A 23,004-nucleotide genomic window follows, 5' to 3' on the forward strand; every position below is an offset into this window, starting at 1 on the left:
CAAGGAAGGACACTACATAATGATCAAGGGATCAACCCAAGAAGAAGAAACAACAATTGTAAATTTTTATGCCCCCAACATAGGAGCACCTCAATGTACAAGGCAAACATTATCAGACAAAAAAGGAGAAATTAACAGTAACACAATAATAGTGTTAAATGACTGATTAGACCAGATGGACTTAATTGACATTTAAAGAGCATTCCATCTGAAAGAAGTAGAATACACATTCTTTTCAAGTTTACATGGAATATTCTCCAGGATAGATCACATGCTAGCCACAAAGCAAGCCTGAGTAAATTTAAGAAAACTGAAATCATATCAAGCATTTATTCCACCCACAATTCTATGAGATTAGAAATCAACTATAAGAAAACACTGTAAAAAACACAAACACATGGATGCTAAACAATATGCTACTAAACAACAAATAGATCACTGAAGAAATCAAAGAGGAAATCAAAAAATACCTAGAGACAGATAAAAATGAAAACAACGATCCAAAATCTATGAGATGCAGCAAAAGGAGTTCTAACAGGGAAGTCTGTAGCGATACAAGCTTACTTCAGAAAACAAGAAAAATCTCAAATGAACAACCTAACCTTACACCTAAAGCAACTAGAGAAAGAAAAACAAACCAAACCCGAAGTTAGTAGGTGGAAAGAAATCATAAAGTTCAGAGCAGAAATAAATGAAATAGAGACCGAGGAAGCAGTAGAAAAGATTAATGAAAATAAAAGCTCATTATCTGAAAACATTTTTAAAAGTGATAAACCTTTAGCCGCCTCACCAAGAAGAAAAACTAGAGGGTCCAAATCAATAAAATTAGAAATGAAAAAGGAGAAGGTATAACAGACACCACAGAAATACAAAGGACCATAAGACATTACTACAAGCAACTGTATGCCAATAAAATGGACAACCTAGAAGAAAGGGACAAACTCTTAGAAAGGTACAACCTGCAAAGACTGAACCAGTAAGAAATAGAAAATATGAACAGACAAATCACAAGTCATGAAATTGAAACCGTGAATAAAAATCTTCCAACAAACGAAAGTCCAGGACCAGATGGCTTCACAGGTGAATTCTATCATACATTTAGAGAAGAGTTAGCACCCATCCTTCTCAAACTCTTCCAAAAAACTGCGAAGGAAGGAACACTCCCAAACTCATTCTATTAGGCCACCATCACCCTGATACCAAAACCAGACAAAAATACTACAAAAAAAGAAAATTACAGACCAATATCACTGATGAATATAGATGCAAAAATCCTCCACAAAATACTAGCAAACAGAATACAACAACACATTAAACGGGTCATACACCATGATCAAGTGGGATTTATCCCAGGGATGCAAGGATTCCTCGATATATGCAAATCAATCAATGTGATACATCATATTAACAAATTGAAGAATAAAAACCATATGATCATCTCAATAGATGCAGAAAAAGCTTCCGACAAACTTCAATACTCATTTATGATAAAAACTCTCCAGAAAGTGGGCATAGAGGGAACCTACCTGAACATAATAAAGGCCATATATGACAAATCCACAGCAAACATCATTCTCAATGGTGAAAAACTGAAAGCATTTCCTCTAAGATCAGTAACAAGACAAGGATGTCCATTCTCACCACTATTATTCAAGATAGTTTTGGAAGTCCTAGCCACGGCAGTCAGAGAAGAAAAAGAAATAAAAGGAATACAAATTGGAAAAGAAGAAGTAAAACTGTCACTGTTTGCAGATGACATGATACTATACATAGAGAATCCTAAAGATGCCACCAGAAAACTACTAGAGCTAATCAATGAATTTGGTAAAGTTGCAGGATACAAAATTAATGCACAGAAATCTCTTGCATTCCTATACACTAATGATGAAAAATCTGAAAGAGAAATTAAGGAAACACTCCCATTTACCACTGCAACAAAAAGAATAAAATACCTAGGAATAAACCTACCTAGGGAGAAAAAAGAACTTTATGTAGAAAACTATAAGACACTGATGAAAGAAATTAAAGATGATACCAACAGATGGAGAGATATACCATGTTCTTTGATTGGAAGAATCAATATTTTGAAAATGACTATACTACCCCAAGCAATCTACACATTCAATGCAATCCCTATCATATTACCAATGGCATTTTTTTACGGAACCAGAACAAAAAATCTTAAACTTTGTATGGAGACACAAAAGACTCCAAATAGCTAAAGCAGTCTTGAGGGAAAAAAATGGAGCTGGAAGAATCAGACTCCCTGCCTTCAGACTATACTACAAAGCTACAGTAATCAAGACAATATGGTACTGGCACAAAAGCAGAATAGATCAATGGAACAAGACAGAAAGCCCAGAGATAAACCCACGCACCTATGGTCAACTAATCTGTGACAAAATAGGGAAGGATATACAATGGAGAAAAGACAGTCTCTTCAATAAGTGGTGCTGGGAAAACTGGACAGCTATATGGAAAAGAATGAAATTAGAACACTCCCTAACACCATACACAAAAACAAACTCAAAATGGATTTGAGACCTAAATGTAAGACTGGACACTATAAAAGTCTTAGAGGAAAACATAGGAAGAACACTCTGTGACATAAATCACAGCAAGATCCTTTTAGACCCACCTCCTAGAGAAATGGAAATAAAAACAAAAATAAACAAATGGGACCGAATGAAACTTCAAAGCTTTTGCACAGCAAAGAAAACCATAAACAAGACCAAAAGACAACCCTCAGAATGGGAGAAAATATTTGCAAATGAAGCAACTGACAAAGGATTAATCTCCAAAGTTTACAAGTAGCTCATGCAGCTCAATATCAAAAAAACAAGCAACCCAATCCAAAGATGGGCGGAAGACCTAAATAGACATTTCTCCAAAGAAGATATACAGACTGCCAACAAACACATGAAAGAATGCTCAACATCATTAATCATTAGAGAAATGCAAATCAAAACTACAATGAGATGTCATCTCACACCAGTTAGAATGCCCATCATCAAAAAATCTAGAAACAATAAATGCTGGAGAGGGTGTGGAGAAAAGGGAACACTCTTGCACTGTTGGTGGGAATGTAAATTGATACAGCCACTATGGAGAACAGTATGGGGGTTCCTTAAAAAACTAAAAATAGAATTACCATATGATCCTGCAATCCCACTACTGGGCTTATACCCAGAGAAAACCATAATTCAAAAAGACACATGTACCCCAATGTTCATTGCAGCACTATTTACAATAGCCAGGTCATGGAAGCAACCTAAATTCCCATCGACAGACAAATGGATAAAGAAGATGTGTTACATATATACAGTGGAATATTATTCAGCCATAAAAAGGAACGAATTGGGTCATTTGTTGAGACATGGATGGATCTAGATACTGTCATAGAGAGTGAAGTAAGTCAGAAAGAGAAAAACAAATATAGTATATTAACACATATATGTGGAACCTAGAAAAATGGTACAGATGAACCGGTTTGCAGGGCAGAAATTGAGACACAGATGTAGAGAATAAACTTATGGACACCAAGGGGGGAAAGCGGCGGGGGGTCAGGGTGGTGGTGTGATGAATTGGGCGATTGGGATTGACATGTATACACTGATGTGTATAAAACTGATGACTAATAAGAACCTGCTGTATAAATAAATTAATTAAAATTCAAAAATTAAAACAGAACAACTCCCAACAAACAAAAGTCCCAGACCAGATGGCTTCACAGGCAAATTATACCAAACATATAGAGAAAACATCTATACTGCTGAAACTTCCAAAAACACTGCAGAGTAAGGAACACTTCAGAACTCATTCTATACTACAAAGCTACAGTAGTCAAAACAGTATGGTCCTGGCACAAAAACAGACATACAGATCAATGTAACAGGATAAAAAGCCCAGAAATAAACCCACCTATGGTCAATTAATCTATGACATAGGAGACAAGAATATACAATGGAGAAAAGACAATCTCTTTAACAAATGGTGCTGAGAAATCTGGACAGCTACATGTAAAAGAGTGAGATAGAACATTCTCTAACACCATATAAAAAAACAAACTCAAAATGGATTAAAGACCTAAACGTAAGGCCAGATACTATAAAACTCCTAGAGTAAATCATAGGCAGAACACTCTTTGACATAAATCTCAGCAATATCTTTTCAGATCAGCAATATCTTTTCAGATCAGTTTCCTAGAGTAATGGAAATAAAAACAAAAATAAACAAATGAGATCTAATTAAATGTAAAAGCTTTTGTACACCAAAGGAAACTATAAGTACAACAAAATACAGCCTACAGAATGGAGAAAATATTTGCAACCAAAAAGAGTTTCATTTCCAAAATATACAAACAGCTCATGCAGCTCAATATCAAAAAAAACAAATAACTCAAATCAAATAACTCAATCAAATAACAAATAACTCAATCAAAAAATGGGCAGATCTAAATAGGCATTTCTCCAAAGAAGATATACAGATGGCCAACAGGCAGATGAAAAGATACTTAATATCACTAATTATTAGAGAAATGCAAATGAAAACTACAATAAAGTATCACCTCACACCATTCAGTATGGCCATCATCAAAAAGTCTACAAAGAGGGACTTCCCTGGTTGTAAAGTGGCTAAGAATCCTCTTGTCAATGCAGGGGACACGGGTTCAAGCCCTCGTCCAGGAAGATCCCACATGCCATGGAGCAACTAAACCCATGCACCAAAACTACTGAGCCTGCACTCTAGAGCCCACAAGCCATGACTACTGAGCCTGTGAGCCACAACTTCTGAGCCCACATGCAGCAACTACTGAAGCCCACAAGAGGAGAGCCCATGCTCCGCAACAAGAGAAGCCACCACAATGAGAAGCCCACACACCGCAACAAAGAGTAGCCCTGGCTCACTGCAAGTAGAGAGAGCTCGTATGCAACAATGAAGACCCAATGCAGCCAAAAATAAATACATAAATAAATAATTTATTTCAAAAAAAAGTCTACAAATAATAAATGCTGGAGAGGATATGGAGAAAAAGGAACCCTCCTACACTCTAAGTGGGAATTTAAATTGGTGCAGCCACTGTGGACAACAGTATGGAGGTTCTGTAAAAAACTAAAAATAGAGGTACCAGATGATCCAGAAATCCCACTTCTGGGCACATATCTAGATAAAACTGTAATTCAAAAAGTAACATGCACCCCAATATTCACTGCAGCACCATTTACAATAGCTAAGACATGGAAGCAACCTAAATTTCCATCGACAGATGAATGGATAAAGACGTGTGGTATATATATATCCAATGGAATATTACTCAGCCGTAAAAAAGAATGAAATGATGCCATTTGCAGCAACATGGATGGACCTAGAGATTATCATACTAAGTGAAATAAACCATACAAGTAAGAGAAATATCATGTGATATCGCTTATATGTGGAATCTAAAAAAAAAACAGATACATATGAACTTACTTACAAAGTTGAAAGTGACTCATAGATATAGAAAGCGAAACATGGTTAGCAAAGGGGAAGTTGGGGGGAAGGATAAATTAGGAGGTTGGGACAAATATATTTATACTACTGTATGTAAAATAGATGATCAACAGGGATCTACTGTATAGCACAGGGAACTATACTCAATATTTTGTAATAACCTATAAGGAAAAAGAATGTGAAAAAGAATTACTGAATTACTGTGATGTATACCTGAAACTAACACAAACTATATTTCAATAATAATTTTTTGGATTAAAGACCTAAATGTAAGGCCATACACTATCAAACTCTTAGAGAAAACATAGGCAGAACACTCTATGACATAAATCACAGCAAGATCCTTTTTGACCCACCTCCTAGAGAAATGGAAATAAAAACAAAAATAAACAAATGGGACCTAATGAAACTTCAAAGCTTTTGCACAGCAAAGGAAACCATAAACAAGACCAAAAGACAACCCTCAGAATGGGAGAAAATATTTGCAAATGAAGCAACCGACAAAGGATTAATCTCCAAGATTTACAAGCAGCTCATGCAGCTCCATAACAAAAAACAAACAACCCAATCCAAAAATGGGCAGAAGACCTAAATAGACATTTCTCCAAAGAAGATATACAGACTGCCAACAAACACATGAAAGAATGCTCAACATCATTAATCATTAGAGAAATGCAAATCAAAACTACAATGAGATATCATCTCACATCAGTCAGAATGGCCATCATCAAAAAATCTAGAAACAATAAATGCTGGAGAGGGTGTGGAGAAAAGGGAACACTCTTGCTCTGTTGGTGGGAATGTAAATTGTTACAGCCACTGTGGAGAACAGTATGGAGGTGCCTTAAAAAACTACAAATAGAAATACCATATGACCCAGCAACCCCCCTACTGGGCATATACCCAGAGAAAACCATAATTCACAAAGAGTCATGTACCAAAATGTTCATTGCAGCTCTATTTACAATAGCCAGGACATGGAAGCAACCTAAGTGTCCATCATCAGATGAATGGATAAAGAAGATGTGGCACATATATACAGTGGAATATTACCAAGCCATGAAAAGAAACGAAATTGAGATATTTGTAGTGAGGTGGATGGACCTAGAGTCTGTCATACAGAGTGAAGTAAGTCAGAAAGATAAAAACAAGTACCGTATGCTAACACATATATATGGAATCTAAGGGGAAAAAAAAAAAGGTCATGAAGAACCTAGGGGTAAGACAGGAATAAAGACACAGACCTACTAGAGAATGGACTTGAGGATATGAGGAGGGGGAAGGATAAGCTGGGACAAAGTGAGAGAGTGGCATGGACATATGTATACTACCAAACGTAAAATAGATAGCAAGTGGGAAGCAGCTGCATAGCACAGGGAGATCAGCTCAATGGTTTGTGACCACCTAGAGGGGTGGGATAGGGAGGGTGGGAGGGAGGGAGACGCAAGAGGGAAGAGATATGGGAACATATGTACATGTATAACTGATTCACTTTGTTATAAAGCAGAAACTAACACACCATTGTAAAACAATTATACTCCTATAAGATGTTAAAAATAATAATAATTTTTTAAAAAAAGAATACAGCCAGAAAACAAGGAAAAAATAAAACTAACTTGGAGCCTATAAAGAAAATTTGAAAGATTATGATTCAGTTTTTACCATTCTAGTCCATTCCCTCAACACATAGTTCACTCCTTCAAAATATAGATTCGTATCTCCTTTAATTGTCAAAATGTTTTCAGAAGTATATTGTTCTCTTGTTATTCTGTTCCATTATTTTGACTTTCTTTTTAAAGGACTCAAATTATATTGTACATATGCTTTTTGAATTGAGCTTATATGTTTTATACAATAAAGTCTACCCATCCAAAATAAACTTTTTTTAAAAAAAACATGGGTATTCTCCCACTATCCATAAATGCATATAGATTGGGAGGCAGCCAAGATGGCAGAATAGGAGAGCCCTGAGCTCACCTACTCCAACAGGTACACCAAAATTACAACTATTTACAGAGCAACTATTGATGAGAAAGACCAGAAAACTAGCAGAAAAAATCTACAACTAAAGCTGTAAAGAAGGAAGCACAATGAGATGAGTAGGAAGGGCAGAGACACTGTATAGTCAATATCCACACCCCCAAGGAGGCGACCCACAAACAGGAGGATAATCACAATTTCAGAGGTTCTGCCTAAGGAGCGAGGGGTCGAAACCCCACATTGGGCTACCTAGCCTGGGGGTCCTGCACCAGAAAGATGGGCCCCCAGAACATCTGGCTTTGAAGGTCTGTGGGGCTTGCTTTCAGGAGAGCCAGAGGGCTGTTAGAAACAAAGACTTCACTCTTAAAGGGGACATAGTAAACCTCACATGCTCCACAAGACCCAGGGCAGAAGCAGTAATTTGAAAGGAGCCTGGGTCAGACCCACTTACTGATCTTGGAGAGCCTCCTAGAGAGGCAGGAGGCAACTTGGACTCACCTGGAGACATAGACTCTGGTGAGTAATGGGGACAAAATGTACAGTGTGGGAAACTTATAAAATCAAGAATAATATAGTATCTTTGCACAATGACAGACGGTAACTACACTTAACATGGTGAACATTTTGTAACGTATAGAAATACAGAATCACTATGTTGTGCACCAGGAATTAACATAGTGTTATAGGTTAATTATACTTCAAAAATAAATAAACAAACTCATTCAAAAGGAGATCAGATTTGTGGTTACCAGAGGCTGGTGGGAGGGGTAATTTCCAGTTAGAAGATAAATAAGTACTAGGGATGTAATGCACAGCATGATAAATGTAATTAACACTGCTTTATGTTATATATGAAAGTTACTGAGAGAGTAAATCCTAAGAGTTCTCTTCATAAGGAAATATTTTCTCTTTTCCTTTTATTTTGTATCTATATGAGGTGATAGATGTTTACTAAACTTATTGTGGTAATAATTTCACGATGTAAGTCAAATCGTTATGCTATACACTTTAAACTTATACAGTGCTTTATGACAACTATATCTCAATAAAATCGGAAGAAAAAAATAAATGCATATGTTTATTTCTCATCCAAATAAACATTTTCATTGTGTAGTAATACACATAAATATGCTTTCCTCTAGTGCTTATTTGTATGTTAATTGCTGCCTTGGTCATTCTGAGAAAGACTGAATTCTTTTGTCTAAGAAACGCCTCAGTTAGAGGTGGCTGTGCAACTAGAGACTCTTGTTGACCTGTGAAATTGCTTTTCCAGGTGTCTAAAATTGTGGATGTTATTTATAAACAATTGTGTGGAAATGCTTCTCCCATTTTGAAGCAAGTTATGTTGAGGGTCATTACCTTGTTGACACGTACTTCACCAAAGAAGGTCATCTTTCAACTTATGGACTACCCAGTCCCAGCAGACAAGTAAGGCCCCTCTCACCCCTTCCACAGAGTTTGTTCCGTCTCCAGAGTCAGAGAGACCTGAACAAATCAGATCTGGTTTCTTTTTTTCTGAAAGAGAATATCTATTTTTGTACCACATAGGATGATTGTAAGGCTTAAACAAGATCATCTATAGTATTCATATCTTCGTAAAATATGTGGCACACAGTAGACCATCAAGAAATCATAACTGTTGCTATTATTTATCTGAGGATTTAAATTGTGTTCTGCTGCATATCCCACATTGAAAAACCTCTTCTCAAACTTATAATGGTTTTTTCCCCACATGTGATAAAATTCATAGTGTTTTTTTCTCATTTATGAAGGACAGACATATTTCCAACCACCAATTAAATCATAAAACATTTCAAATTCCCAGGTATAATTGGGAATTTTACCTGTCCCTGTCCCTTAACTGTTTATCTGAAATTCATGATCCAGGGTCATGAGAAATATTTAAGAAGAAAGTATGCTAAGGTGAGCCTACGCGACACTATGAATCTAACAGCCACGTTAGAGGAGCTTATTAAATCACACCACTGCATTTCTATAGTTTGTACATTGGAAGGGAAGGTATTACTTCTCTACTATTAACAGTATAAAAGGCAGGAAATTACATTATGGAAAGGATTCAGGCTTTGGAAACAAATGAAAATGAATTGCATCCCAGCCTTGACCCTTATATCCTGTGTGACATCATGTAAGTTTCATAAACTCCTTGATCCTCAATTTCCTCATCTGTGAAATGAGGAAAGTTCTTTTCATCTATAAAGCTGTTATATGGATTAAATTAGTTAATGTCTGTAAGAGGGCAATGAAATCAACAAAATGCTAAACCAATTATATGACCGACTTTCTATTTCCAACTTAAAGATTGTATTTTTTAGGAAGCTTAAACTCCTATTTTACTATTTAGAAAATTCTTGGAAACTAAAAATATTCATAATACTCAGTGTTTTCTCATTCAGGAACTAAGTACCCACTGTGTGTAAAGTTACCAGCCTTCAAGCATTTTGTTGAGGAGAGTGAATATACCCATATGGATATAAGATAAAAGCTTCCAATGAATCCATTACAAACAGTGTGTACTTAGGAGGTACAGAAAGCAAACATAATTAGAATTAGGTGAAAATTAAAATAGTCACTAGCAGGTCTTGTGCAATAGTAGGTGAGGATTGAGGTAGAAAAACTGGGATTTGTAGGTAAGCTTAAACAGAGAAACAGAAAGAAGGTGTGATCAAGAGGTAAGAGAATGAGACAGGGCTTGAGAGATTTGATGTCCATGCGGTTCTAAGCATGGTACTACGAATAAGCCCTGCAGATAAAAGCAATTGAGTACTGGGGTTCTAGAGAGATAGGTGTGTCCATGTTCTGAGGGACCAGGCCCCCATATTAGGAACCTAAATGCAAAGAGAAAGAACGACAGAGTTCAGAACCCAGCATGGCTTGACATATAGCAGTTTTTAAGATGAGCAATAGTAAGAATAATCTTGAAGTGTGACAGGTATGTAGGGAAAGGAGCTCAGGAATTGGAGATTGAGAAGTCAGGGTTCTAGTTACATCTGTGTCACTGACTATATGTGTGACATTTGGGGAAATGGCTCAGTGTTTTGTTTTGTTTTTTTTGCGGTACGCGGGCCTCTCTCACTGTTGTGGCCTCTCCCGCTGCAGAGCACAGGCTCTGGACACGCAGGCTCAGTGGCCATGGGTCATGGGTCCAGCCGCTCCGCAGCATGTGGGATCTTCCCGGACCGGGGCACGAACCCGTGTCTCCTGCATCGGCAGGCGGACTCTCAACCACTGCGCCACCAGGGAAGCCCTAGTTTTTAAATTTAATTTTCTAATTTTTAAGTTATGTAGTTTTTCTTTAATTTAGTTAGCTTTTTACTTAGTTTTTTTAATTGATATATTTATTTATATATTAATTTGTATTTCCGTACCAGTTTTTAAATACTCTATTATCCCTAGACAAACAAGGTCACAAGGTGGGAGGGAAGAGTATGGAGTACAGAAAGCTGATCAGTTCCTGATACTGAGCTGGACAGGTATTTAAATAGCAGTAGGAAATGAACTTGCAGACTTACAGTCTGTACTTTCCACAAGACCATATTGAAATTCTTCCCCTGTTTTCAAGGACAAGAAACTTAATGGGATCATTTGGAAATGGGAATATCAGTTAGTTTTGGACTTGTCTGCAGTTTCTTCGCACTATAAAGATGTAGAACCAAGACTCTTTTCCTGATTTGTGTCACAGTGTTGAGTAGGAAATGAAAAACGTATGATTTTCATTATCGGGGATGGGGGGCTGTGTTTGCAGCACTCTGATGCTGATGTGGCAGGCGGCTGGTTCTGAGTCAAGTGTGGCTCCACTTGTGCTGAAGACAATCTTGTTGATACTGAAAGGAAAGCCTGGGACAACGGAAGAAAGAAAAACGGAAAGAAGACATTTCTCTCTTGACACTACTAACATGATGCCCGTGGCGGTAAATAATACAATGAGTGTTTCTTTTTCCTGGTGTTGTTTTCTTAGTCGTGAAAATCCCTATCTGCTCGCAGTCTGAGTCATACTTCCTTGACACAATCTGGCTCTCATTCATTCATTCATTCATTCACTCAACACATATTTATTGAATGCCTACTACATGTCACACCTCGATCATGAAGCTTACATTCTTGTAAGAGACACAGACAATGAACCAAAAAAATGTGTTATGTGTCAGATGATACAAAGCTTAGAAGAGATATAAAGTGGGGTGGGGGAAAGAAAGTGGCAGGGAAGGTTTAGGTAAATTGGTCAGGGCAGGTCTCTCTGCTGCAGTGACATCGAATCAGAGACCTGAATGAGGTGAGGGAGTGATCCTTGCAGATATCTGGGCATGAGAGTTCTAGACAGAGAGAAGGGCAAAAGCCACGTGGTGACGGGAGCTTACCTGGTATATCAGTGAAGCAAGGAGGCCAAAACATCTGGAGAGTACTGAGCAAGGGTGAAGGTGTAGGAGATGGTATCAGAGAGGTAGCCACCAGCCAGATCACACAGACTCTTGATAGGCATGTGAAGGCCAAACCTCATTTGTGTCCATCATTATATATCTCCCAAGCACCCAAATCGCCACTCCTGGGAGTAAATTCAAGTCTTGCAGACATATAAGAGGGGAAAAACTGGATAATCCTCCACAAATGTGAGGTGGTGAGATGTGTTTCTCTGATAGAGTGGGTATTGTAGTGGTCAGTAGACCAAAAAATTTGTTAGTTGACCTGGCATGCCCCTCCTTAAATATTTCACTGCCCGGGATTGTTGAAGCACTGGGAGGACCTGGGTTACTGGCAAGACTATTCTTCATGAGCACATAGGCATGGAGCCTTGGGAGGTATGCCTTCCTTGAGAATCAGCTTGCTTCCTGCTGGTTTGGCAATCAGGCACTGTTGATAGTGATTTGGGAGCCCATGGTCAGAGAATGCTTGGTGCAGTTCCTGCTTCAAAATGGACTGAGTAACTGTTATTGAATGAATGAATACACATGCATGCTTCAGGCTTCCTTCAAGGAATTTGGGGGAGGAGTTGCAGAGTCCCTGCCTTTCCACCCACCTCACCACTGCTGACTGGGTTTAAAGGGAGATGGTTACATTCTTGACTCCTTTTTCCTTCCCTTATAGGCATCCCAGGCCCTGTGCACATTGCTGCCTATTGGTTCTTACACGAAAGCGGTGGCCCAGTTTTTCCCCCAGCTCTTGATGGCCCTCATGCTTCAACTCTATTACACTAGCAACCTGAGACTGATGACAGAGGACAGGACTTTGTGAGATACTAGTGGTATAAGAAATGAGCTTCCAGCTGTCAAATATTTCTACTCCCTTGGGTTCATGTGCAACTATATAATCCCTTGTGCAGTATATTCATTTATTACAGTTTTCTCTCCTCTGCAGGGTAGGATGCCTTTGGAAAAGTAACTATCCTAAGTACCTAGAAGTAAGCTGGGACCTTCCCTGAATGTGTATGCAGTATATAAAAAACCACTCCCACAGAACACGGTTTATTCCTGCCACAAAGGGAAGCCACCACGCAGAGAGAGAGTAGGGAGGAAAAACAGGTCCAAAACCAGACATGTACTAGCTCTGCCATTTACTCTGATAGTGATCTCTCAGGGTAAATTACGTTTAAGGTAAAAATAATGTGCACACAAACAGTAGTGGAAGATGGCGGAAGAGTAAGACGCGGAGATCACCTTCCTCCCCACAGATACACCAGAAATACATCTACACGTGGAACAACTCCTACAGAACACCTACTGAACGCTGGCAGAGACCTCAGACCTCCCAAAAGACAACGAATCATCCCATATTGAGGAGGTGGTCTCTGACAGCAAGATTTATGATTTTTCCCCCTTTACCTCTTTTAGTGAGGGTGTATGTGTATGCTTCTGTGTAAGATTTTGTCTGTATAGCTTTGCTTCCAACATTTGTCCTAAGGTTCTATCCGTCCGTTCTTTTTTTTCTAAATAAGAATTTTTTAATTCAATAATTTTATTATACTTTATTTTATTTTGACTGTATCTTCTTTCTTTCTGTCTTTTTTCCTTCTTTCCCTCCTTCCTTCCTTCCTCCCTCCCTCCCTCCCTCCTTTCTTCCCTTCTTTCCTTCTTTGCTTCTTTCTTTCTTTCTTCCTTCCTTCCTTCCCTCCTTTCCTTCTTTCTTTCCTCATACTTCTACTAATTCCCTCTACTTTTTCTCCCTTTTATTCTGAGCCGTGTGGATGAAAAGCTCTTGATGCTCCAGCCAGGAGTCAGGGCTCTGCCTCTGAGGTAGGAGAGCCAACTTCAGGACACTGGTCAACAAGAGACCTCCCAGCTCCACATAATATCAAACGGCGAAAAACTCCCAGAGACCTCCATCTTAACACCAGCACCCAGCTTCACTCAACGACCAGCAAGCCACAGTGCTGGACAACCTATGCCAAACAACTAGCAAGACAGGAACACAACCCCACCCATTAGCAGAGAGGCTGCCTAAAATAATAATAAGGCCACAGACACCCCAAAAACACCACCAGACGTGAACCTGCCCACTAGAGAGACAAGATCCAGCCTCATCCACCACAACACAGGCACTAGTCCCCTCCACCAGGAAACCTACACAACCCACTGAACCAACCTTAGCCACTGGGGACAGATATCAAAAACAGGAGGAACTACGAACCTGCAGCCTGCAAAAAGGAGACCCCAAACACAGTAAGATAAGCAAAATGAGAAGACAGAAAAACACACAGCAGATAAAGGAGCAAGATAAAAATGCACCAGACCTAACAAATGAAGAGGAAATAGGCAGTCTACCTGAAAAAGAATTCAGAATAATGATAGTAAGGTTGATCCGAAATCTTGGAGATAGAATGGACAATAGAATGGACAAAATGCAAGAATCAGTTAACAAGGACCTAGAAGAACTAAAGATGAAACAAGCAATGATGAACAACACAATAAATGAAATTAAAAATACTCTAGATGGGATCAATAGCAGAATAACTGAGGCAGAAGAACGGATAAGTGACCTGGAAGATAAAATAGTGGAAATAACTACTGCAGAGCAGAATAAAGAAAAAAGAATGAAAAGAACTGAGGACAGTCTCAGAGACCTCTGGGACAACATTAAACGCACCAACATTCGAATTATAGGGGTTCCAGAAGAAGAAGAGAAAAAGAAAGGGACTGAGAAAATATTTGAAGAGATTATAGTTGAAAACTTCCCTAATATGGGAAAGGAAATAGTTAATCAAGTCCAGGAAGCACAGAGAGTCCCATACAGGATAAATACAAGGAGAAATACGCCAAGACACATATTAATCAAACTGTCAAAAATTAAATACAAAGAAAGCATATTAAAAGCAGCAAGGGAAAAACAACAAATAACACATAAGGGAATCCCCATAAGGTTAACAGCTGATCTTTCAGCAGAAACCATACAAGCCAGAAGGGAGTGGCAGGACATACTGAAAGTGATGAAGGAGAAAAACCTGCAACCAAGACTACTCTACCCAGCAAGGATCTCATTCAGATTTGATGGAGAAATAAAAACCTTTACAGACAAGCAAAAGCTGAGAGAGTTCAGCACCACCAAACCAGCTTTACAACAAATGCTAAAGGATCTTCTCTAGGCAAGAAACACAAGAGAAGGAAAAGACCTATAATAACGAACCCAAAACAATATAGAAAATGGGAATAGGAACATACATATCGATAATTACCTTAAATGTAAATGGACTAAATGCTCCCACCAAAAGACACAGATTAGCTGAATGGATACAAAAACAAGACCCTTACATATGCTGTCTACAAGAGACCCACTTCAGACCTAGAGACACATACAGACTAAAAGTAAGGGGATGGAAAAAGATATTCCATGCAAATGGAAACCAAAAGAAAGCTGGAGTAGCAATTCTCATATCAGACAAAATAGACTTTAAAATAAGGACTATTAAAAGAGACAAAGAAGGACACTACATAATGATCAAGGGATCGATCCAAGAAGAAGATATAACAATTGTAAATATTTATGCACCCAACATAGGAGCACCTCAATACATAAGGCAAATACTAACAGCCATAAAAGGGGAAATTGACAGTAACACATTCATAGTAGGGGACTTAAACACCCCACTTTCACCCATGGACAGATCATCCAAAATGAAAATAAATAAGGAAACACAAGCTTTAAATGATACATTAAACAAGATGGACTTAATTGATATTTATAGGACACTCCATCCAAAAACAACAGAATACACATTTTTCTCAAGTGCTCACGGAACATTCTCCAGGATAGATCATATCTTGGGTCACAAATCAAGCCTTGGCAAATTTAAGAAAATTGAAATTGTATCAAGTATCTTTTCTGACCACAACGCCATGAGACTAGATATCAATTACAGGAAAAGATCTGTAAAAAATACAAACACATGGAGGCTAAACAATACACTACTTAATAATGAAGTGATCACTGAAGAAATCAAAGAGGAAATCAAAAAATACCTAGAAACAAATGACAATGGAGACACAACGACCCAAAACTTGTGGGATGCAGCAAAAGCAGTTCTAAGGGGGAAGTTTATAGCAATACAAGCCCACCTTAAGAAGCAGGAAACATCTAGAATAAACAACCTAACCTTGCACCTCAAGCAATTAGAGAAAGAAGAACAAAAAAACCCCAAAGCTAGCAGAAGGAAAGAAATCATAAAAATCACATCAGAAATAAATGAAAAAGAAATGAAGGAAACAATAGCAAAGATCAATGAAACTAAAAGCTGGTTCTTTGAGAAGATAAACAAAATAGATAAACCACTAGCCAGACTTATCAAGAAAAAAAGGGAGAAGACTCAAATCAATAGAATTAGAAATGAAAAAGGAGAGGTAACAACTGACACTGCAGAAATAAAAGAGATCATGAGAGATTACTACAAGCAACTCTATGCCAATAAAATGGACAATCTGGAAGAAATGGACAAATTCTTAGAAATGCACAACCTGCCAAGACTGAATCAGGAAGAAATAGAAAATATGAACAGACCAATCACAAGCACTGAAATTGAAACTGTGATTAAAAATCTTCCAACAAAGAAAAGCCCAGGACCAGATGGCTTCACAGGCGAATTCTATCAAACATTTAGAGAAGAGCTAACACCTATCCTTCTCAAACTCTTCCAAAATATAGCAGAGGGAGGAACACTCCCAAATTCCTTCCACGAGGCCACCATCACCTTGATACCAAAACCAGACAAGGATGTCACAAAGAAAGAAAACTACAGGCCAATATCACTGATGAACATAGAGGCAAAAATCCTCAACAAAATACTAGCAAACAGAATCCAACAGCACATTAAAAGGATCATACACCACGATCAAGTGGGGTTTATTCCAGGAATGCAAGGATTCTTCAATATACGCAAATATATCAACGTGATACACCATATTAACAAATTGAAGGAGAAAAACCATATGATCATCTCAATAGATGCAGAGAAAGCTTTCGACAAAATTCAACACCCATTTATGATAAAAACCCTGCAGAAAGTAGGCATAGGGGGAACTTTCCTCAACATAATAAAGGCCATATATGACAAGCCCACAGCAAACATCATCCTCAATGGTGAAAAACTGAAAGCATTGCCACTAAGATCAGGAACAAGACAAGGTTGCCCACTCTCACCACTCTTATTCAACATAGTTTTGGAAGTTTTAGCCACAGCAATCAGAGAAGAAAAGGAAATAAAAGGAATCCAAATCGGAAAAGAAGAAGTAAAGCTGTCACTGTTTGCAGATGACATGATCCTATACATAGAGAATCCTAAAGATGCTACCAGAAAACTACTAGAGCTAATCAATGAATTTGGTAAAGTAGCAGGATACAAAATTAATGCACAGAAATCTCTGGCATTCCTATATACTAATGATGAAAAATCTGAAAGTGAAATCAAGAAAATACTCCCATTTACCACTGCAACAAAAAGAATAAAATATCTAGGAATAAACCTACCTAAGGAGACAAAAGACCTGTATGCAGAAAATTGTAAGACACTGATGAAAGAAATTAAAGATGATACAAGCAGATGGAGAGATATACCATGTTCTTGGATTGGAAGAATCAACATTGTGAAAATGACTCTACTACCCAAAGCAATCTACAGATTCAATGCAATCCCTATCAAACTACCACTGGCATTTTTCACAGAACTAGAACAAAAAATTTCACAATTTGTATGGAAACACAAAAGACCCCGAATAGCCAAAGCAATCTTGAGAACGGAAAAAAGGAACTGGAGGAATCAGGCTCCCTGACTTCAGACTATACTACAAAGCTACAGTTATCAAGACGGTACGGTACTGGCACAAAAACAGAAAGATAGATCAATGGAACAGGATAGAAAGCCCAGAGATAAACCCATGCACATATGGACACCTTATCTTTGATAAAGGTGGCAGGAATGTACAGTGGAGAAAGGACAGCCTCTTCAATAAGTGGTGCTGGGAAAACTGGACAGCTACATGTAAAAGTATGAGATTAGATCACTCCCTAACACCATACACAAAAATAAGCTCAAAATGGATTAAAGACCTAAATATAAGGCCAGAAACTATCAAACTCTTAGAGGAAAACATAGGCAGAACACTCTATGACATAAATCACAGCAAGATCCTTTCTGACCCACCTCCTAGAGTAATGGAAATAAAAACAAAAATAAACAAATGGGACCTAATGAAACTTCAAAGCTTTTGCACAGCAAAGGAAACCATAAACAAGACCAAAAGACAACCCTCAGAATGGGAGAAAATATTTGCAAATGAAGTAACCGACAAAGGATTAATCTCCAAAATTTACAAGTAGCTCATGCAGCTCAATAACAAAAAAACAAACAACCCAATCCAAAAATGGGCAGAAGACCTAAATAGACATTTCTCCAAAGAAGATATACAGACTGCCAACAAACACATGAAAGAATGCTCAACATCATTAATCATTAGAGAAATGCAAATCAAAACTACAATGAGATATCATCTCACACCAGTCAAAATGGCCATCATCAAAAAATCTAGAAACAATAAATGCTGTAGAGGGTGTGGAGAAAAGGGAACCCTCTTGCACTGTTGGTGGGAATGTGAATTGGTTCAGCCACTATGGAGAACAGTATGGAGGTTCCTTAAAAAGCTACAAATAGAACTACCATATGACCCAGCAATCCCACTACTGGGCATATACCCTGAGAAAACCGAAATTCAAAAAGTCATGTACCAAAATGTTCATTGCAGCTCTATTTACAATAGCCCGGAGATGGAAACAACCTAAGTGCCCATCATCGGATGAATGGATAAAGAAGATGTGGCACATATATACAATGGAATATTACTCAGCCATAAAAAGAAACGAAATTGAGCTATTTGTAATGAGGTGGATAGACCTAGAGTCTGTCATACAGTGAAGTAAGTCAGAAAGAGAAAGACAAATACCGTATGCTAACACATATATATGGAATTTAAGAAAAAAAATGTCATGAAGAACCTAGGGGTAAGGCAGGAATAAAGACGCAGACCTCCTAGAGAACGGACTTGAGGTTATGGGGAGGGGGAAGGGTGAGCTGTGACAGGGCGAGAGAGAGTCATGGACATATACACACTAACAAACGTAGTAAGGTAGATAGGTAGTTGGAAGCAGCCACATGGCACAGGGGTATTGGCTTGGTGCTTTGTGACAGCCGGGAGGGGTGGGATAGGGAGGGTGGGAGGGAGGGAGACGCAAGAGGGAAGAGATATGGGAACATATGTATATGTATAACTGATTCACTTTGTTATAAAGCAGAAACTAACACACCATTGTAAAGCAATTATACCCCAATAAAGATGTTAAAAAAAAAATAATGTGCACAAATGTGCTTTGTGAACTGTAAATTTATTTTGTGGTTGGTGATGTGATGTGTGGGCTTATGATAGCATGCAGTCATTCTGTCCACATAAGGTAAGGTTCAGCTCTTCTCTTTTGCCCAAGCGATTACAGTAAGCTTCCCTGCTCTCCAGGGAAATCAGGACCCAACTTTCTGCTATTTGCCCTCATCTGGTGTGGACTTCTAAGTCAGGCAGGACTCTAAAACACAATCCCATTAAGATATTTAATCCACTCTCTTTCAAGCAGACAGACACCAAATCATCCCAAGTAGATAAGAATGTATTCTATTTATTTAAAGCATTCAAAGAAGACAATCAACAGGCACCTTTAGCATGTCTTCACATCACTTAACATCTTTTGCTAACAAGCTTTTAATAAACTAATAAGCTGCTCTATGATTAATCCTAGATTTTACATGCTACAATTTCAGTTTAACCCCGCATCCCATGTCCTGTTAATCAGGGGACATTAAGAGCATTTAATGGTCTTTTCCTTTGAAACACCCCCCTTTCCCAAAACTGGCATCCTGCCCAACATAGAATGAAAAGGCAAATAATCACTTGTATCTAGTTATGTGAAGGCCACTTGCAGGTGATGACTCTCCTCTTCTTTGGGACCTTAGCTATGCTCGAGATGCACTGAGAGTTCTGCTGAATTGTTCTGGACTGCAACAAGTGGATATTGCTCTAAAGAGAAAGAATTGTTGGAACCAGTTTTCCCAAGCACTGTTTCACCATCATGGAGTCTACCTTGTTGCCAAGTAAGAACAGGGGCATTGAGAAATGTTCTCTCTTTCCCACCTGTTTCATCTTTCTTCGACTAAGCCACTGTGGGAACACAGTCAATAGCCACTCCAAGTTCCAAATCTCTCCTAATGATCTGAATTGCCATTTGACTTCTACTTTTTCACTTATTTTGGGGGGTTTTACTTTTCCTTGCCTTGCTCTCTTACCTAGTGATGTAGACACCAAATTATTCTCCCTCCACAGAACAGATATGGAGAACTAGAGGTGAATCTGCTTTTTCCTTCCTCTGTTGTTAACTGATTCCTTCTCTGCAGGCATCAGACATGTGCTCCCACTTTAAAGAGGTCTGATAAAAACCTGTACCCAATGAGACAAATTTGGGAAAGTATAATAGAAGAGGACTTTTATCCACAGAGTCTGCGTAGAACTCATACTGAGCCCGCAGTTTACCTTGGATTAAGGAATATTCAAGAATATCTTTCTTTTTATCTGGTGATACAAAATATGAAGATAATGTTTCCCTCTTTTCTACCATTAGCATTTGCTGATGCAGAAAGTGTTTTCATCTTCTTTGCTAATTCAGTGCTTTATTCTTCTTTACAGAACTCTCAGTGACTATAACTTTCCACAGTTTCCAGACACCTTGCATTATCTCTATAAGCTCTCAGTGGAAGGTCCTAGAAGGCCAGAAGACAACGTCATCACAATAATATTCCTCACTGAAGTGAGTTTTATTACGAGACTGTGAACAACCAAGTTCTCATTCCCTTTCCTTATCCAAACTTAAATCAACTCTCTAATGTTTTGTCTCCCTCTCCGAATATTGGTTCTTACCAAAAGTTAAGACAATAACAGATATCTGAAGCTGAGGGGCATAAGGCGAAGATAGATTTATGAGAGGGTTGTCCCTTTAGACTGTTTCAGGAGTTGGCCTTTGTAGTTTCCTAGGGGGTGCGGATTTGCACAAACTAATTATTTTTGTAGTCCTAGTTCATATTTCTTTACAAGCTTCTTAAAGTATATAGGGATAATTAAGTTTACTGAAGGTGGTAGGTAACATCTAGTGTCTAAACGATACTTCAGACTGCCTAGGGGAAAAAAGGAATGGGCTAAATAACTGGGTAACATGAAGATATAGAACTATATTACTTTGTATATGAATATTACATCAAATATTGGAATGCCATACCAGAGTTAAGCAAATTGAGGCAGTACCTTTGCTTACAAAAGGCATGTAAAAAGTTCTATAAATTGAAATTATCTGAGTCAAATCTAATTTTCCATAAAAGTAATATATAATAAGGAAGTACTGATCTAAGGTACGATGCCAAATATTCCCAAAAGTTTTACATTTCAAACTTCATGTCAAAATAGTTAATAAACTATAAAAGGCATACCCATACAGTATACTATATACTTCGTTTTTTCTTCTTTTTTTTTTTTTTTTTTTTTTTTTGCGGTACGCGGGCCTCTCATTGTTGTGGCCTCTCCCGTTGCGGAGCACAGGCTCCGGACGCGCAGGCTCAGTGGCCATGAGCTCACGGGCCCAGCCACTCCGCGGCATGTTGGATCCTCCCAGACCGGGGCACAAACCCGTGTCCCCTGCATCGGCAGGCGGACCCTCAACCCCTGCGCCACCAGGGAAGCCCTACTATATACTTCTAAAGCTTTCACAAGGATACATGAATTAGTTTAACTTAACATCGCAGTAGCAAATCAGTATTTTTCTAACTTGCTTAATCCATTTGAACCTCTCATTATTTTATTATGTGACTCATTATTTTTATTGTACTACCCTTTAAGTATGTACAAACACCAAAAAGGTCTAAACATGAGATACAAAATCCCTTCCATAAAATGCTACATTTAAAAGAAATTTACAAACTACATAAGATTTATGTAAGCATCATTAATATACCTAGATGGAAACCTAGTTGCCTCTCTCATCATGAATGTAATGCTTCCTGCTACTGGAGATTGGCATGCCTATCTTTCCAGGAACTCAGCAATGACCACACTCTCCCACCACTTTTCTCTGTTTAGAAATTCTGGGCAATCGTCAACTTTCCAGTTCAACTGTGAGGTCCCTTGGCCTTTTGTTGTTCTGAACACACAATCTATGCATTTTACCTTATTTTGGTCTTATCAGCCAGTGATACCTAAGATAGTATTACCAAAGCCTATGCCATTTATTTATATATATTTGTTATTTCTAGTTTTCTACTGATATAAATAGCAATCAAGTCCTACTGATATAAATAGTAATCAAGTTTACATCTTTGTGCCTAAATCTTCTTTCTTTTGGTATTTTCGATTATTTTCTTATAATAGATTCCAAGAATCTGAGATAATAACCAAAGGGTATAAACATTCTCAAGGCTAAGGATTTTTAACACCAAACCGCTATCTGGAAAGCAGTGCCAATCAGAGCTCCCCACACAGCTCGTGGGTCTGCTTACCCCACGGCACTCTCACCACCATGAACAAGCTTTCCAATGTGTGAGGCAGATGTGATGTCCTGTGGGGTGATTTGATTTGTACTTATTGTTTAAAATTTTAGAGAGTTTGAACATTTTTAAAATATTATTTATAAATTAAAGTTCCATATTATGAACAACCTGATCTTTCCTTTACCTATTTAACTATTATGATCTTAGTGTCTTTCTCTGTGAATTGTATGCTTCTCTCTCTCTCTCTCTCTCTCTCTCTCTCACACACTCTCACACACACACACACACATATACACACCCCACAGATTTGTGAAAGATCAAGTAATACATGAACACTGTGCTTTGTACATCCTTAGTGAGATAAATTGCAAGGACAAAAAAAATCTGTAAAGAAATATTTATTTTTCCTCAGGAGGTTTATTGATGTTATATGTGTTGGTATCATAATTTTAAGACTAGTATATGCA

The 23,004-nt window shown here is 38.1% G+C and overlaps 1 protein-coding gene across 1 annotated transcript in view; it reads left to right on the forward strand.

Moving 5' to 3' along the window:
* The window catches only part of MROH9 (maestro heat like repeat family member 9), a 97,666-nt gene that overhangs the window by 57,852 nt on the left and 16,810 nt on the right, over positions 1–23,004 (forward strand). The window contains exons 10-14 of the mRNA XM_060015466.1: positions 8,747–8,901; positions 11,237–11,402; positions 12,574–12,716; positions 19,964–20,101; positions 20,691–20,811. Coding sequence (XP_059871449.1) covers positions 8,747–8,901; positions 11,237–11,402; positions 12,574–12,716; positions 19,964–20,101; positions 20,691–20,811 — 723 coding nt within the window. The remainder of the gene's footprint in view (positions 1–8,746; positions 8,902–11,236; positions 11,403–12,573; positions 12,717–19,963; positions 20,102–20,690; positions 20,812–23,004) is intronic.

This window comes from Delphinus delphis, chromosome 1 (assembly GCF_949987515.2).
Source record: "Delphinus delphis chromosome 1, mDelDel1.2, whole genome shotgun sequence".
NCBI classification, from domain to species: domain Eukaryota; kingdom Metazoa; phylum Chordata; class Mammalia; order Artiodactyla; family Delphinidae; genus Delphinus; species Delphinus delphis.